Source organism: Callithrix jacchus, chromosome 13 (assembly GCF_049354715.1).
Source record: "Callithrix jacchus isolate 240 chromosome 13, calJac240_pri, whole genome shotgun sequence".
Lineage (NCBI taxonomy): Eukaryota > Metazoa > Chordata > Mammalia > Primates > Cebidae > Callithrix > Callithrix jacchus.
The window spans coordinates 74,249,356-74,267,751 of NC_133514.1; the positions used below are offsets into that span (position 1 = coordinate 74,249,356).

The 18,396-nt window shown below is 39.5% G+C and overlaps 1 protein-coding gene across 4 annotated transcripts in view; it reads right to left on the bottom strand.

Annotated features, from left to right (window-relative positions):
- The window catches only part of DSC2 (desmocollin 2), a 37,129-nt gene extending 27,878 nt beyond the window's left edge, over window positions 1–9,251 (bottom strand). For all 4 annotated transcript variants that reach the window (XM_078346917.1, XM_008979648.5, XM_008979649.5 and 1 more), the window contains exons 1-2: window positions 8,851–9,251; window positions 1,302–1,386 (exon numbers count right to left, since the gene is read on the bottom strand). In XM_078346917.1, the coding sequence (XP_078203043.1) occupies window positions 1,302–1,386; window positions 8,851–8,919 (154 nt within the window). In that variant the 5' untranslated portion in view covers window positions 8,920–9,251. The remainder of the gene's footprint in view (window positions 1–1,301; window positions 1,387–8,850) is intronic.
- Between the last annotated feature and the right edge of the window lie 9,145 nt (window positions 9,252–18,396).

Consider the following 18,396-nt stretch of genomic DNA (forward strand, 5'->3'; position numbering starts at 1 on the left):
CTTCCTCAACAGAAATAAACTATAGAGTAACACCTAAGAACACCTGAAGTTATACAGAATCTAGCAGACTAAAATCAGCATTTACTAAATGAAAATATGAAATTCTTTACATCTATGGCTAAACAGTCATCACATTATATGCTATCATTGATCTTTTGGTACAGTTATATGAAATATTTTGATTAAAAATAATATGTGGAAGTAAATATAATACAAAGTAAAATATTTAAGAATAAAAACTCAAAAACAATACCTTTAAACTAAAAAGGAAATAGTTTCAATACTGTTTCTCAATTTTTTAGAGGCATGTTAAATGTATTTTCTTTTTTTTTTTTTTGAGACAGAGTCTCATTCCGTCGCCAGGCACCAGACTGGAGTGCAGTGGCATGATCTCGGCTCACTGCAACCTCCACTTCCTGGGTTCAAGCAATTCTCCTGCCTCAGCCTCCCGAGTAGCTGGGATTACAGGCGCGTGCCACCAGGCCCAGCTAATTTTTGTATTTTTAGTAGAGACGGGGTTTCACTATGCTGGCCAGGATGGTCTCGGTCTCTTGACCTCATGATCCTCCCGCCTGGGCCTTCCAAAGTGCTGGAATTACAGGCGTGAGCCACTGTGCCCAGCCGTTAAATGTATTTTCTAACTTTCTTCTAATGTAAATTTTAGTAAATATTACTCAAATAAAGTATTTTCATCTGCTTCATATAATCATGTTTTCCAAAAATAACAATATTCCTTTCATTAGAATGACACCACATGTATTACAAAGATTAATGTACTATATTAGATTTTTTTACTAGTCCCAGCAGAGTTATTATTCTAAAAATTACACCAATTTTAAAAGATCACAGTTTATGTGTGTGTTTAATTTTTTATTTTATTTTATTTTAAGTTCCAGAGTACATGTGCAGGATGTGTAGATTTGTTACCTAGGTAAGTACATGCCATGATAGTTTGCTGCACCTATCAGCCCATCACCTAGGTATTAAGTGCAGCATGCATTAGCTATTTTTCCTAATGCTCTCCTCCCCGAATCCCCAACACCCCCTGACAGGCCTCAGTGTGTGTTGTTCCCCTCCCTGTGACTATGTATTCACATTTTCCAGCTCCCACTTGTAATAGAGAACATCCAGTGTTTGATTTTTCTGTTCCTGTGTTAGTTTGCTGAGGATAATGGTTTCCAACTCCATCCACATCCCTGCGAAGGACATGATCTCATTCTTTTTTATGGCTGCATAGTATTCCATGGTGTACATGCACCACAGTAAATCAGGACTTATTACAAATTTTAGGACTTCCTTACCTCTACCAACAAGTTTCTTGGCATCTAGTTTGGAGGGAACATGTAAAGTTACATTTTTGCAGGCTTCACTGGCAATTATTAAGATCTAAAAAATAAAGAAAAATCAAATCAATATTATGCAGAAAAAGAAACCTTTAATATGTATATAGTTTATATAAATTATAAAATTATGCATTATATATTATTAAAAGGCATGTAATACTTATATATAAATATTAATATTATATGTTTATTGACTATACTAGTTATTGATTTTAAAATACTTTATTAAATAGAAATATGTGAATTTATATTTATAATTATATATGATTTATATAATTATCAAAATAAAAACTTACTGGGGAAAGAAATCAGGACAAAAGTATATCGAGGGGAGGAATAAAACAATATACCGAGTTCTAGCTCCCTCTTACAGAAAGCATGTAAACACAAAGAATTATGTACGCTCTTCAGCTTTGTTTCCTAAGCTCTGAAACAGATGTAATAATAACTTTGCTGATTATCCTCAGTACAGTGAGGATCCAACAACGACCTAGTGAGAGGGTGCTGAAAACTGTCAGGAAGGCAGCACAGGTGGATACATAGGAGAAAGAAACAAAACCAAATTTACTGAGGCAGCAAACTGTTTCAATACATTTTTCATTGCCTATGAGATATGATACCAAATTAATAATATCCTAAACAAAAAGTCAATGCTGGGCAGGGCATAGTGGCTCACATTTGTAATCCCAGCCCTTTGGGAGGCCAAGAAGGGTAGATCACCTGAGGTCAGGAGTTTGAGACCAGGTTGGCCGACACGGTGAAACCCCATCTCTACTAAAAATGCAAAAATTAGCTGGGCATGGTGGTGTGCACCTGTAATCCCAGCTACTTGGGAGGCTGAGGCAGGAGAATTGCTTGAGCCGGGAGGCGAAGGTTGCAGTGAGCTGAGATCGTGACGTTGCACTCCAGCCTAAATGGCAAGTGCAAAACTCCACCTCAAAAAACAAACAAAAAAAAAGTCAATGCTTTTAAAGACAAACATTAACTTATTGCCATGAAGTGATTTGGAGAGTATTTATGTGTTACTCCACACAACAGGCACATAACTTTGAAATATGAACTTATTTTGAAGGTGTATCTTCTCATAAATAAAAGTTAAGTTCGTTTTAGAAAATAATTTACTTAAAAATTTTTAATGGTTTAGTGATTCATGGTGAAACAAGTCCAATGCAACATATATGTAAACACACTTAAATTTAGTTCTGTTCTGTCTAAAACTTTACAATGAATGTAATATTAGCCCAAGTAACCATTATTATGGTAATAATGATGGATAAGATGAAAAATGGTTGGATTAAGACAATTCTTTGAATAACAGTATCCTGGACATCCATCCATTCATTCATACATTCAACAAATATTTACTGAATGCGTACTATGTGCCAGACACAGAGCAGTAAACATGATCCTCATGAAACATTCAATCTAAGGGTAAGACATATTTGTAATTTCACAAAAGTAAGAGAAATGTAAAGATTGGGAAGTACAGGGAGCTACAGGAGAGCAGAGGGAACTAGCAATGTCTAAAAGCCAGGTGAGATCACCTGAACAGCAGCTACAAGTTAGCCAGGCTAAGAAGAGGCAGAGCTCAAATGTTGCTATCAACAGAATGGCATATGTGAAGGCCTAGAGATGACATGGACCTGAAGAATAAATCTGGAAGGGTTGATGTGTGTATCAGAACAGAGGCAGAAGTTTAAAATGGGCTCAGAGAACTGGGCATGGGCCAGATTTTGAATGGCAATAGCAAAGTGCATGAATCTTTTTTCCTTACATAAAAAGAAACTAAAGATTTCAAGCAAATAAATTAAATAAGCACCTTTATATTTGAATATGATAGATCTGTCCAATGTGGAGAATGGAAACAACTCTCATTTCCAATAATGACAGGCTAGGTAATTAAGAAAGCCCTATGGCAAAACTAATTAAAAATGATGTATAACATTTTTAAAACATTCTAAAGCATCTAAACAACCTAAAGCATCTTAAAGCATCTAAAGAGCTAACAAAATAGCAAGAAATTGCTAGGCCAAAACTGAAGATAAAGCTGGAACACAGAGTGGTAGGAGGAACCCAGGAATGACTTCTGACCTGCAAAGATTTGACTCTGCTTTGTTGGCGTCCGTAGAGAAGGAGAATGAAAGCAAAGCACAGTGCCCACCTGAGATCTAAGAGGATCCACTCCACATTAATCTGGGCCCCACATGCTAAATCCTCATTACCAATTTAAGCCAGAAGACTGGCCCTTGCTTGGAACTATGATCCACACTCAAATCTTTTGCTTGGTCCAGAAACCACAAGCCATGAATTTAAAGAAGGTTTGAGATGTGATCACTATCGTAGATGCTGAGAGGCACTTGACCAAATACAATAACCATTCTTATTGTTTTTAGCCTCAAAAAATAAGAATTGATAAACACTTTTGCAACGTGATCTTTATAAATTATAACACAGCACCAATGGGATAGCACTAGAAGCAATACAATTAAACTCAGAAACAAGATAGGTGTCATCACCATATTTAGTTTATATTACATTAAAGGCATATTTGCAAGAAGATACTAGATAGCATATGAACTGAAAAGGAAGATGTAAAAAAATCTCTGCATTTGATATGACTGTTAACCTGGAAAACCCAAGCAAATCAACCAATACATTACTATAAAACAAGAAGAGGCTTAAGTAAGCAGAAATAACCATGAAAATATGGAAATCATTAGTCTTCATATTCATAACCAAAACCAGTCAGATAATATAAGAAATCATTTCCAAAAGCAACGAAAAGTTGAAATGCCAAGGAGTAAATTTAACAAGAAACACGCAAAGCCTATTTGAAGGAAACCTGAAAACATCCCCAGGACAGAAAAGTACACTTGCAAAAAAAAAGAAAGAAAAAAAATCAACAATGTATCTATATCAATTCTTACTAAGTTAAATTACAAATTTTTTGATACCATTAAAAAACCTCAATAAAATTTTCTCTGGAACTAAACAAGCTGGTTTAAAAGATCATAAGGAAAAAATAAAAAATTAATTTAGAAAAATTATGTATAGAAAAGCAATGAAAAGCTATCAACACTAGCAGGTATTAAAAACTGTATAAAGCCTCAACAACTAAATTCATGTGGTACTGACATATGAACAGAATGATATTTGATGCACAGGTATTGGAAAGGAAGAAGTAAAACAATTTCTGTTTGCATTAGATATAACTCTATAAAGTCCATAAAGGTTGCAACTTTGAATTATACCCACCAATAATTTATGAGTTTCTATTTATATCCACATTCTTGCCTACACAACATGATATCAAACTTTTGGGTGTTGCCAAGTGTGAAATCACATTTTAATGTATTTTTTATTCATATTTTGAGTGAGACTGAGATATTTTTATATTTTGAGAGCCATTTTACTACTTTGTGGATATTTTTACATACATGTTCATGTTGCACTTTTTCTTCTTGACTTACAAGAGGTCTTTATGTATTAGATTAGCGTTTTAAAATATGACCTGTGATTATTTTTTTCCAGTTTATCAATTACCTTTTGACTTTGCTTGTGGTGTTTTTGTTTGGTTAGAGTTGCTTTTTTGCAATGAAGAAGTATATATATATATGTACTTTTTATATCATTAATTTTCTCAATTTTTTTTTTTTTTTTTTTTTTGAGACAGGGTTTCACCATGTTGGTCAGACTGGTCTCAATCTCCCAACCTCAGGTGATCTACCTGTCTCAGCCTCCCAAAGTGCTGGGATTACAAGCATGAGTCCCACACCCAGCCAGATTTTCCCAATTTTAATCAATTGGCTTTTGAAATCTAATGCACAACTAGGCCTTGTGAAATCTAAATTTATATAGGAATTTATCATGTTTTCTTCTATTATCTGTAAGGTATCATTTTATACTTAAAACGTTCATCTCTGGAATTTTCTGTGGTGTTCTGAATGAAGCATAGATTCAATTTATCTTTACACTAATAAATATATCTTCAATCATGTGATATCTATCACAAAAGAGCTTTCTCTCTAGTCATATACAACCTTTATAAAGGGAAAAACAAAATCTACCAAAAGTATACACCTTTTTTGTTTAAAACAGTCCTGCTCTGTTGCCCAGGCCAGAGTGCAGGGGTATGATCTCAGGTCACTGCAACCTCCACCTCCTGAGTTCAAGTGATGCTCCCACTTCAGCCTCCCAAGTACATGGGATTATAAGTGTACACCACCATGGCTGGCTAATTTTTGTATTTTTTTGTAGAAAGGGGCTTTTGCCATGTTGCCCAGATTGGTCCATGAACTGTCTTTGAATGCAGATTGAATGGAACTTGATGGATTAAGGAAGGGGAGCAGTGAGAAAGAAAAAACAAACAGGCTTCAGACTTCCTACTTGACGAACAGGCGTATGGTACTGGCACATATTGAAACACAGGACACTAAAAGAAAAACAACATTGTTTGGGAAGATAATAAATGCTGTGTCACACATTACAGTCAGTAGAGAGATACAAAGGCCTATTGTTCAATGAAGACATCTGAACTAGTAATATTAATTTAGTATATGTTGGCAACTGTGTGATATTTTAAGCTATAAAAGTGCATGAAATGCCCTAGGGAAAGAGTGTAGATTCCAAAGGACAGGACCTAGAACAGAGCACCAAGAGACACCAGCATTTAAGAGTGGAGGAAAAAGTTGTCAAACTCATAGAAGCAGTAAATAGAAGGGCGGTTGCCAGATGACCAGGGTAGGGGAAACAGTGGTTTGCTGTTTATGGATATGAAAGTTTGGTTATGGAAAATGAAAAGGTTCTAGAGATCTGCTATATAACATTGTGTTTACAATTAACAATACGATACACTTATAAATTTGTTAGGAGGATATATCTCATGTTATGTCATCTTTACCAGACCAAAAAAAAAGACGAGAGAAAGAAGAAAAAGATAAGACACTAGGTAGGGAGTCAGACCCTGAGTGGTCAGAAAGATTAAAAAAAAAAGGAGTGAATCTCAAGAATAAGGGCAAAAGCTACAAGGTAGAATCATATAAAGAATGAGTCATTTGGATTTAGCATGGGAGAGCCCCAGTGATCTTAAGAGAGAGAAGCTTTATTAGGTGTTTAGCAGGAAGACAGAGTTCAAGTGGCTGAGCCAGGTGTGGCTTGAAAAAACATTAGGAAGAGAGGAGAAGCTGATTTGCGGAATGGTGAAGGGTATGTGGGAAGGAGGTAATGCAAAGGAGATCCCACCCCCCTACCAAAGTCATTCCCCCGCCCACACACTTTTGCTATAGGATATCACTCTGTCACTAAGGCTGAGATGCAGTGCATGACCAGGGCTCACTGCAGCCTGGACCTCCCAAGCTCAAGTGATCCTCCATTCTTAGCCTCTCTCCAGTGGGCACGGCATGCACCCCATGCCCAGATAAAATCATTCTTAATAATTTCTTGGCCGGGCACAGTGGCTCACACCTGTAATCCCAACACTTTGGGAGGCCGATGCAGGCGGATCACGAGATAAGGAGTTGGAGACCAGCCTGACCAACACGGTGAAACCCCATCTCTTCTAAAAATACAAAAATTAGGCAGGCGTGGTATCCCGTGCCTGTATTCTCAGCTACTCGGGAGACTGAGGCAGGAGAATCGGTTGAACCTGGGAGGCGGAGGTTGCAGTTACCTGAGGTCGCGCCATTGCACTCCAGCCTGGGTGACAGAGTGAGACTCCGTCTCAAAAAAAAAAACTTACAATTAGTCTTCACACATTTCTCACACATGAGACTCACAACCACAACAATCACGTGAGGTTGCTAGGGCTTTGCACAGATGCAAAAGCAGCAGAATGAGAGTGCGGCCAGGCCCAGCACACTTCCTACTCCAGACCCCGCCTATCAAAACTCCAAAGCTAAGGAAGACCAAGGAATGGAAATTCAATTTTATGTATCCACTGATACCCCGCCCTCTTCTAAACAGAATCTGAGATGACACACAGAAAGCTCTGTCTGCAGGTATATGCAGAGCAATGCTACGCACTGTAAGTGCCTATGCATGCCTTTTCCTTTAAAGAATAATGGCTAGTGGTTTTAAAAGAAATTGCAATTTTATTAGGAGTCTAATGAAAATTCTTACTCATCAACGTATGTTCTGACCGTTATTTATTCCATTCTTAGTTTCCTCATCTGTAAAATGTTAGCTGCTGTGTATTTGGCCCTTTCTATGTTATTAATATGCCCTGGGAATTCAGTTAAGGATTTGAAGTCCATTCAGTTCCTCCAGAAAGACATTCTAATAATAGTAACAATATTCTAATAATAGTAACAATTTTAGTAATAGTAACAACATTCTAATGATAGTAACAATTCACGATTTGAAATGAGAGCGGAAGGGAGGGGGAGATTATCCGAATATTTCATCCCCCAGTTCACTTCTCCCAGAAGGAATGAGCCTTCCGGGTTCCTCCCATTGTCCTTCGTGGTTGACTCGCGCCCAACGCCTTCTGCTCAAGGCAAAGAGCACTTTTCCGCACCTGTAGAATTTTTGCCTCTTCTACGGAGCCAGGGAAACTCCAGTCGCGGGTATTTTATATCCCAAATTCCCCAGATGCTGGTTCCCCTGCATTGGCTTTATGTGTTTTCTGGCTCCCCAACGAGATCCTAACAGACCTGCCTGGGAGTGGGGCTGTTCCGCTCCAAATAAGCCAACCCCTTAGGCTCCCAGCTCTGGGAAGGGATAGGGTCCTTGCAGTAGTGCTCTTTAAAGACGGAAAGCTGGGACAAGGGGCGGTGGCGTGGCGGGGCGGGGAGGGGGGCGGGTGGTGAGCAGAAAATCCTAGTCACCTCTGGAAACAAGAAATCAGAGTGACCCTTCCTTCCTTCAAAAATGTAGGGAACTGAAGCCTCAGGGGTTAAGAAATCACTGAAACTGTGCAAATGGTCACGTAGAGCCCGCCCATCGACTGTCTCTAGGAGCAGAGGGTCAAGATCCCCTCCTCCGACCCCGCCACTTCCCCCTGCCCTCCCTCAGAATAAGCAATTCCCAGAACGGAAAGCAGTTCCCTTTCTCACCCACTGACAATCGCGTTCCGACCCCCGCCGCCCAGCACCTTTGCGTGGCCCGGGCCGGCGCTGAGGCAGAGGGGGCCGCACCTTCCCGGGGAAGGTGCCAGAGGAGCAACGGGACCGCCAGGCGCACTCCCTCCCCGGCGCACCCCGCTCCCCCGCGCGTACCCAGAGGCCAAGGTTTTGGCAGGGCCCAGGAGGCCAGCACCCGCCTCTGACTGCGCTGATTACATCTGCCGGAGACACCTTCCCTCCCCTTGGGGATCCCAACTCCCAAGTCGCGATCCTCTTCCTGTTTGCATTCCCCACTCCCGCCAACTCCATTTTCTAGTCACCCAGAGGTCCCTTCACCCCAGCTTTTCCCGCCACCGCCACCCCCACCCACCCCTGCTCCCAGAGTTTTCCTCCGCACCCCAGGCGATCGCTCCCTTCCCCGGAGCTGTGACCCGGGCTGCACTCACCGCGAGGGTCACCAGGAGCTGCGGGCAGAGGGCTCCGCTCCGGAAGCCGGAGGGGCGGGCTGCCGCCATGGAGAGGGCTCGGGGCAGGTCGCGGGCCGGGCGCCGGGACTGGGTAGGAGGACTCCGCGGTGCGAGGGCCGCGGCAGGGGCGCAGGCTGGGCCCGCTGCGCTGGAGCTGCGCTGGAGGAGGTAGCGCGCGCGGAGAGGCGCTTTTCCTCGGCTTCTGTGAAGCGCCTGCCTCTCACCCAAGGGGCTTTTCCTCTGGCGGAGGGTGGGGCTCCAGGCGCGTCCAAAAGACACCGATCGGCCTCACCTTGTTGTCTATTTAAGACTTAAGACTTCATTTCTCTAAGAAAACAACGGGTGGGAACTCCCTCTCGCTGCCACCCTTTTACCTGCGCAAGGTGTTTCTCACCAACGGACGCCACCTATAAGGCCCATCTGCCCCCCTCCCCCCACGCCCAAGTGTCCGCCAAGCAAGCTTAACAGCCGGCCCTGCCCAGCAGAAGCCCTGACTGTACAAAGACTCACTCCTGAGCGCGCGCTGGACCCCGGCTCCGCCCTGCCCCTGCCCTCCGCGCGGGCCGTGGTCCCTGCCCTGGGGTCAATGACAGAGCGAGGTCTGAGCCACAGAGGCAGCGTTTTAAGTCACAGCTGCCTGAGGCCCACTGACAGGAAGTTGACGCCAAGGAGACTGTTACACACTCTACACAGTGAATTTCCTACGCAGACCCAAAAGCAGTTCAGACAGGATAGTCATCTGTGGCACCATTCTTTGGGATCTTGTGTTTTTAGGAATTTACTGGCATGACAATGATACATGACAATCACCATAATTTAGGGACAAAAATACATATATACATACATATGTACATAAAGTTGGAGAATCAAGGATACTGCAAAATAATAAAGTCCAGTGTGAATTACTATGGGAAACGCATCCATTGAGGTTCTAGGCGTGGGCTACGTGTGGGTTACTTATTTTCTCCAAGAACAAACATCGTTTGTCACAAATAAAGTTATAACGTATTTCCTATACTGGACTCCTGAACACCTAGTGGAGAGTTCTCACCTTCTTTACTACCATCAAAACCAGAGTTCATGGTGAGGAGTGAATAAGAATTGGATAATTTGCATTTTTATTTGAAGTGCACTTGAACTAAATGAATTCTGTCAGCACATAATCTGGAAGATTAAGATATAAATACTGTGTGCTTTTAGCTCTTCAGAAAGTAATGACAGAGCATCTGACTCATCCTCCTGCACCTCTTCTCAATTACTGACTTAAACCAGGTAAGTCTGACCACAAAGGAGAAACACGTCTGTTCCTTTTTGTTTGGTTTAAGGCTCCTCACGGGTGTCCTAAGAATCCTGTTTGAAAAGCCAACTGTCACAGTCACACCATTTCAGTTCTTGAAAACGTTTACCATCGTAATACCTTTATACGCCGAGCCAGAATTATTGCAATACTGAGCGTGTAAATTAAAAATTCATGTCAAACAGCGCATGCCTTACATTCTCTGTGTCTGTCCCATGCTCTATTTTATTAGTGAATGCCACTAATGAGCTGTTCTGTCTCCATATCTATAAAATTGTCATTGACCCTTTGCTACTAAAATAAGCCTGAGTCATCAGCATGAGACCAGTTGACATCCTTCCATTTCCATATTTTTTAACACTCGTGTTTTACCGTCAATGATACCATAAGCACATCTCATCCTATTAATGATGACATCATCATCTCTAGCATGAAGCTTTTCAGAGGACAAAAAGAAAGCTTGCTTCAGGTTCCAGAAAACTACTCAGACTATCATCATAGCCTTTGAATATAGGGCATTTCCAAACTCTTGCCTACTCTTTAACCTCTGATGCTTTAAGGGTGGCTCATGTTTTTCCTCATTCCAGTAAAGGGCGGAAGAGCAATTTGACCAGAATTCATCTTAGATATTTATTTTCCTCTTTCGCATTAATTGAGGCTATTAAAATGGTGATTTGTTTGTTGCATCACAAAAAAAGAAAACTGTAAACAAAAGAATGGAATATAAAGTACTTTCTCTGAACAAGTGTCCAATTTATTTAGGTTAGGCTATATGGTCACTGAAATATATTCCTCTAAAACATAGGTTTGAAACAAAGGGCATAAATTTAAAGATACAATGGAATGTGAGTAGATGTGATTTCTTTTAAAGAATAACTTTTGCTTATAAATATGATTCTGCCGTACAAACTAGTTTTCCAATGCTGTATAGTAAAAAGTACACCAGACCAAATATAACAAGGAACTTCTTTTATGTTGCTTGAGTAACCTCTCAGGTCTAAACATTCCATTTGCCCATCTGTTAAGTAAGATAATCAATAATAATAAGGTAATACTGGAGACTATAGTACTTTCTACAACTAAAATTAAATTATTTGGACTGCTTATGACAGATGTTTGAGAAGGTTGATTGGAAATGGGTGTTCATTTCAGAAATAACAGAAAGTCAGGGCTAGAGCAATCCTTAAAGAAGTGAACAATTTGCAATCCAAAGCCCACAGGCCAAATCTGTCCAGTTTAGTTTCACAATTTTCTAATTTCAGAGGCCAGAAACTAAAGATATTAAGGGCAGCAACAACAACAAAAATCCCACATACTCACTGATGAGCAAATAGAGACAGCTCTCCATGAGCTTTGTCAATCCTGCCAGTTCCTCCCCTGCCAGCACCAGAGGATGAGTGATGCACAGGGACAGATGTCATCTTCAGGGTGAAACCATCTCCGCATGGCATATGACAAAGAATAGTATTCAAAAACAAGGGGAACACAGACTTAACGGGGAAAAAAAGCAAGACTAAAGGACATTGTCTAGTTGTTTCGTAGGTTGGAGTAGAAAGGGAAACATCTCCTAATCACAATAAAATGAGCACAGTTTTTCACTTCTCAGAGTTGTTGCAAGGATTAAGTGATATCCAGGCACTCAGAACAAAGCCTGGCACATTCTAAGTGCTTTCTCAATGTCAGTAATTATGGACTTCCGTCTTCCCCGCCATTGTACTACCACATCTCTCTGATCCATTCACTTCTTCCTCATGACACTCCCTGTTCCCTGTCCTTCCAGTACCTCTTCTCAGAGAGTGATCTGTCTTGGTCTAAGGCTGAATGCTAATGCTAATTCATTCACCTTCAACCCCCTCTCTTCGACATTAGCTCCAGAGCTTGTCTGGCGCAAATGAGTGAACAACATAACACTAAGATGAGATGTGAAGTTTGTGTCAATTGTGTAGTTTCTGAAAATTTAAACCAATTCTTAAAAAAAAAATCCTTCTCAATTTGAGAAAAAAATTTAAAATTGTACATTTTCCAACAAATGCAATATTTACTTTTTAATGCTTTGTATACTTCTTTGAACTTCACTTTTCAAAATTGATCTCACTGAAACACAGTGTACTAATCAAGTTCAATTTCTATTACATTTCAAAGTGGTCTATAAAAATTTAAGGTAGAATATGAAATAAATTATAAATCAGTTCTTATGACTAGTTTTCATTTAGCAGTCACTCAATTAAAACAAGCCAATGAATGACTGGAGACAGTTCACGATGTCTGGTCTGCCTTTAATAGATGCAGTAGACATGAACCTCCCTCTTCCCCAGTGGGGAAATGAGATAACATATCCTTAAAACTACTAAATTTTCATTTGTTTGTTTTACTAATTAATTTAGCAAGTATTTATTGAGCATCTACTATGTTTAAGGCATTGTTCTGGGCACAGGGAATGCAGTGGTGAACAAGACAGAAAGGACACTTCCTCAAGGGAAACACCTAGAGAATTATAAAATAACTAGGTTGGATAAAAAAATACTCTTCACTTGAGATTTAAATCATGTTGACTTCTTTGGGAAAAAAAAAAGGTTAATTTCAAATTAATTTCAAAATAAAATACAGAGTGTTCTATAAGGATAAAAAATTATCAATATAAAACTTGTTAATATCATTTCATGGATCATGAGATGTAACTTTCTTAAATGGACCTAGAGATAAGAAACTCACTATTTTGTGAGATAACCTAATCTAGAACATATATGCTCTTGGCTGCCTTGCCAGTGCAAGGGTTTGAAACAATGCAGATGTATTTGTATACAGCAATATTTAGAGGCAGGCCAGGCGCAGTGGCTCATGTCTGTAATCCCAGCAGTTTGGGAGCCGAGGCAGGCAGATCACCTGAGGTCAGAAGTTTGAGACCAGCCTGGCCAACATGGTGAAACCCCATCTCTACTAAAAATACAACAACAACAACAACAACAACAACAACAACAAAAATGTCATTTGTAATGGCAGGCGCCTGTAGTCTCAGTTACTCAGGAGGGTGAGGCAGACAAATCACTTGAACCAGGGAGGCGGAGGTTGCAGTAAGCCGAGATTGTGCCACTGCATTCCAGCCTGGGTGAAAGAGTGAGACTCCATCTCAAGAAAAAAAAATATTTAGAGGCACGATAATATTTAGAGGTCAGAGCAGAAGGAACCAGCCAAGGAGAATGCGTAAATACAGCCAGAAAGGGAAGAAGAAAACTAAGAGTTATTGCCGTTCAGCAAACCAACAGGACATACATTCCCCCACCACGCCTGGCTCATTTTTCGTGTGTATGTGTACTTTTAGTAGAGATGGGATTTCACCATACTCACCAGGCTGGTCTCAAACTTCTGACCTCAAGTGATCTGCCTGCCTTGACTCCCAAACTGCTGGGATTACAGGCGTGAGCCACTGCACCTGGCCTGCCTCCAAATATCGCTGTATACAAATGCATCTGCATTGTTTCAAACCCTTGCGCTCCCAAACCTCTTTCTGCTATAAGTGCTTTCTTTGTACATGTCGTTTCCTCTTTTCTAGAACCTTCTTCTGTCTCTCTGGCCTCGTTAACTCCCACCCATCCTATAAATCTCAACTTTTATTTTCTTCCCCACCTGGTCAAACCTTCCACATTAAACCACTGCTTCTCACTTAGAGCACTTGACACAATTACAATGTTAAATTTGCTCAAATAATTATTTGATTAATGTTTGTGTCTCAACAAAGACTACATTTCTGTGATTGCAGTAACCTTTTTTTCACCCTTGTATTCCCCAGCACTGCCGTGATTCCTGATTCATAGTAGACACTTAATAAATATTTGCTGAATGAGTGAGCAAATGAATAAATAAATGACTACTGAGCATTTCTGACAAGCAATTCTTTGCTTTTCTTTTTTCTATTCTTGTATTTATTGGTATATTAAAGTGATGTCTTGGATCACATTTGATAGGGTGGGAGTTCCTAGTCTAATCTCAAATATGTTGGACATGTATTATAGTAGCATATTAATAAAATATGAGATGGGCCTGCCAAAAATTTCTAGTATGGCTTTTGCACAAAAACAGACAAATATGCTTATAACTTTTAACTCAGAACTCCAGAGAGACCAGTGTATATTAATATTTGATAAAAGTGGTACCAGACACCATGAAGAAAACAAGGAATTATTTAGTGGTGGCATTGTGAAAACAGATTCACTATTGGAGAAAAATAAAATTGTCCCCCACTTAACACCACATACAACCAATTTTATATTTATATGTATACTGTGGTGGCAAACACATAAAGTTAATGAAAAATAATACAGGAGAATGTTAATGTTACACAGAGGTAGGAAAAGATTTTTGAAATAAAACCTAGAAAGCATATACCAGATAGGAAAAAAAAAAAACAGATAACACTTGATTTGTTATGACTAAAACAGATGAGGCAAAAATATCTAGAAAATACATGTCAACCAGAATGTGGCATGTAGGACCGCAACAGAAGCACAACAGAAAAAGGCGAGGAAAGAGTAGAACTAGACATATTCTACAACAAAGGAATCTGAAGCCTATCAAGCATATTTTAAGAAATCAGAAAAAAAAGGCCCATTAAAGTCATAAAATATCCTTCTATGCCTGTTTGGCAAAAATCAGGAAGCTAATAGCAAATGTTGACAGGACTATGGGTGTCTGGGAACCCTGGTACGCTCTTGGTAGTATTATAAATTTGATAAAATGTTCAGGAGAGTAACCTAACAGTGATTGTTCAAGGTAACATATGAATACCCTATAGCCTAGCAGTTTATCTCTTGGCTATATAATTCAGAGAAATTGAGAAATTCTCACTGGAATCTATGAAGAAACAGTTTGTTGTAGAGGGAGTTGGGAGCAATCTGGGTTACCATCCTGGGAGAGCAGATAAATTATGGTGGCAGATCCACCCCTTGGATCACCGTGCAAAGTTAGAACCAATAGGCTGCATACATATAGCAATACAAATGGATTTTAAAAACATAGAACCAAAAATAGAAGATTTCTACATTCAATATAAATTTAAATAGACAAAAAATCATTACCCTGGATAGCAGCATTTTAATAGAAAGTATGTAAACAGAAACACACATTCTAAACACATTCAACTAATTTTTTGTGGAGGTGAAGACAAATGAGTATGAGAAACAAAGGTTGTGAGGGGTTAATGAGGAGAAAATAATTAATATATCACAAGATGTTTAATCTTATTTTAGTAAGTGGAAGAGGAAAAAATTTGATGCTATATTGTTTTTTCATATTAGTTATATGTTTGTTTGTAAGGTATTAGTACATATAATACTTGTTTCTATCTTATAATCAGAAAGCAATAATGCAAGGAATTATTAATAGACCAAGTGGGTAGAGAAATTATTGCTCCAAAAACAGGGAGGACTATAAAACCTGATGGTCACATATAGCCAGATAAAAAACAGTAGTAAACATCTATTGCAATTATTCAGTTTGTCATACACAATCATCAAATAAAAGATGGGTTTGGAGTGAATTTCAAGATAATAAGTGAACCAAATAGTCCCAGGAGAAGTGGTAACTATGAGATTCAGTTCTTCATCATCTATTAATAGGAGATGAGTATTTTTGGTAGCCTATAATTATAATGGAAACTAATGAGAAAGCAAGCTGCAACTTACGTTACCAACCAAATCAATAGATTTATAATGATGAGTTAATGGGTTTTGTCATACAACTATGTGAGGTATGTAAAGAATAATATTATGGGGAAGACATCTGGTTGCAAACAATAAATACTATGTAACAAGAGTGAACATAAAACATTTCACTGTGCTGGTTTGAAGATGGATATCGGAGCCAAGAGCCAAAGAAAGCAAGCAGCATGCTGATAAAGGAAAGAGAAAGGTTTTCCCATAGAGCCTTCAGAAAGGAACACAGTCCTGCCGACACTTTGATTTTAGCCCAATGGCAGCCTCGACAGACTTCTGACCAACAAAACTACAAGATAGTACATTTGTGTTGTTTGAGCCAGTAGGTGTTATCATGGTTTGTTACAGTAACAACAGAAAACTCACACTCTAGTCCCTCAGTTCCTTGAGTACCTCCCATTCAATGTCATCCTCCATTACTGCCTTAGCTATTCACTCCATGATCCTACTCTAGATCTTACTATTGCTAAGCACTGTAGCTATTTCCAGAAAGAAATCTCAATTTCAAGCATTTCACCCCATGACTACCACCTTCTATTTTCACAGCTCCCTCCTCCTATTATCTCAATTTCAACAAATCTTAGACTGCTCTCGTAACTGCATTTATAGACTCTATCATTTTACTTTCTCTCACCCCTTTTATGGCCCCATTTCACTCCTCATCCAGCTTAAGTTTCCTGATAACCATTATAGCATGTCTAGTAATCACTCTTGGCATATACCTCTACTCCATTACTGTCCTTTATAGCTTCATTGTTCTCCCTTTTCAAAGTTACTCCCTGATCAATCTAACTCTCCACTTAGCTAGCTGCTACACATGGCTGAATGTGGCTAGAGACAAATTCATATCCAGGCAGAGTAGTTTCACGTTAAGCTCATCATTAGTACCTCAAATAGGCCTTCATACTGCCCTGCAGTCTTACTCTACTTGTCTAATCCATTCACTTCCCCTTTCTTCTTGGCAATATTTTCATGCCATCATCTCTCTACTCAAACTGCCTATTTATCCTCTTCTGGCCTCACTTTCCATTACTAACATCACTTTCTATTTCACAGAGAAAATGGCAATGATCAAGGAGAACTTCTGTAAGCTTCTCCACATCTACCCACTTGCCTGCCTCTGTGCTGTCTATATGGCTTTTCCCTCTATATTATGGAAGGACCACCCCTGTTCATAGCTAAGGTCAGCTTCTTCACTTGTGCATTCATTCTCACCTGCTCCCACCTGCTTAAGCACATTGCTTGGCAAGTCCACTCCTCCTCTCCTTAATAATGAGTTGAATCCACCTCTGTCTTTCCAGCAGAATGTGAACCAAACCAGCATAAATATCTGCCTTTCTGTATCTCATTTCTTCCTTTAGCTAACACATCCCATTCCTCTACCCAGTTTTACAGAAGAAAATTCTGGGGAAAGCTGCTTTATATGAATTGTCTTCAATTATTTTCCTCTCATCTTCTGAACCACTTCCAATCAGGTTTTCACCCCTATCTCTTACCAAAATTGTTCTTACAAAGATGACAGAGACTTTCATATTGTTAAATCTAATGGTCATTTTTCGGCTTTATCTTATTGTCCTAACTGTGGAAAGTTGGTACACCCATCATTAAAACTCACTCTTCACGTGGCTTCTGTTTTTCCTTCTTTACCTTAATCTGTTTTCTCTCCTTAATCTCTTAATATTACAGTTCCCCAGGACTCCGTAGTTGGACTTTTGTTTTGTTTTTATCCACATTCACTTTTTGTTGATCTCATTCAGTTTCTGATTTTAAAAACTGTCTCTAGGCTGATGGCCAGAAATTCTAAAATGCTCTCTCAGATTTCTCCCTTGAACCTTCTACTTCCCATAAAAATGCTTAACTTAGATGCCTTGTAGGAATTGTAAAATTTATGTTTCCAGTTCTGAGCTCCTGATGTTCTCCACCTCAGAATCTTTTTCCCTTTCAATTAATGGCAACTCCATTTTTCATGTTGTTTAGGACAATATCTGCAGATTTCTTTGGCCCCTCTTATATTCTAAATCAAATCTGTCAGTAAATCTTAGCAAATTTACCCTTTAAAATATACCTGGAATCCACCCAGTCCCCACCATCTCCATCAGTACTATCCTGGTCCAAACCACTGTTTCTCTCACCTGGATTATTCAAAAGAATCTCCTCAATGGTGTTTCTGGCCAATACTCCTCACTTGGGTCTATTTTCAAACCTGCAGCCAAATTGTCCCTGTTAATAAATAAGTTGGATCAAGACATTTCTCTACTCAAACTTCTGGAATTATTCCAAAATAAAAATATTTTTAAACCTCTGCTCAGAGGCTTCTCATCTCTTTTAGATGAAATCCAAAGTATTTCCAGTGGTCTATGGGACCAGACAATCCATCACAGGTCTCTCCTACCCTCCCATCATATACCATGCTCCAGTCACCTTGGGCTCTTTGCTGATTGGTGAAGACACTGCCATGCTGCTGCTTGGGCCTTTCATTTCCACGTGGGATGATCTTCCTTCAGATAGCCATGCTGCTTT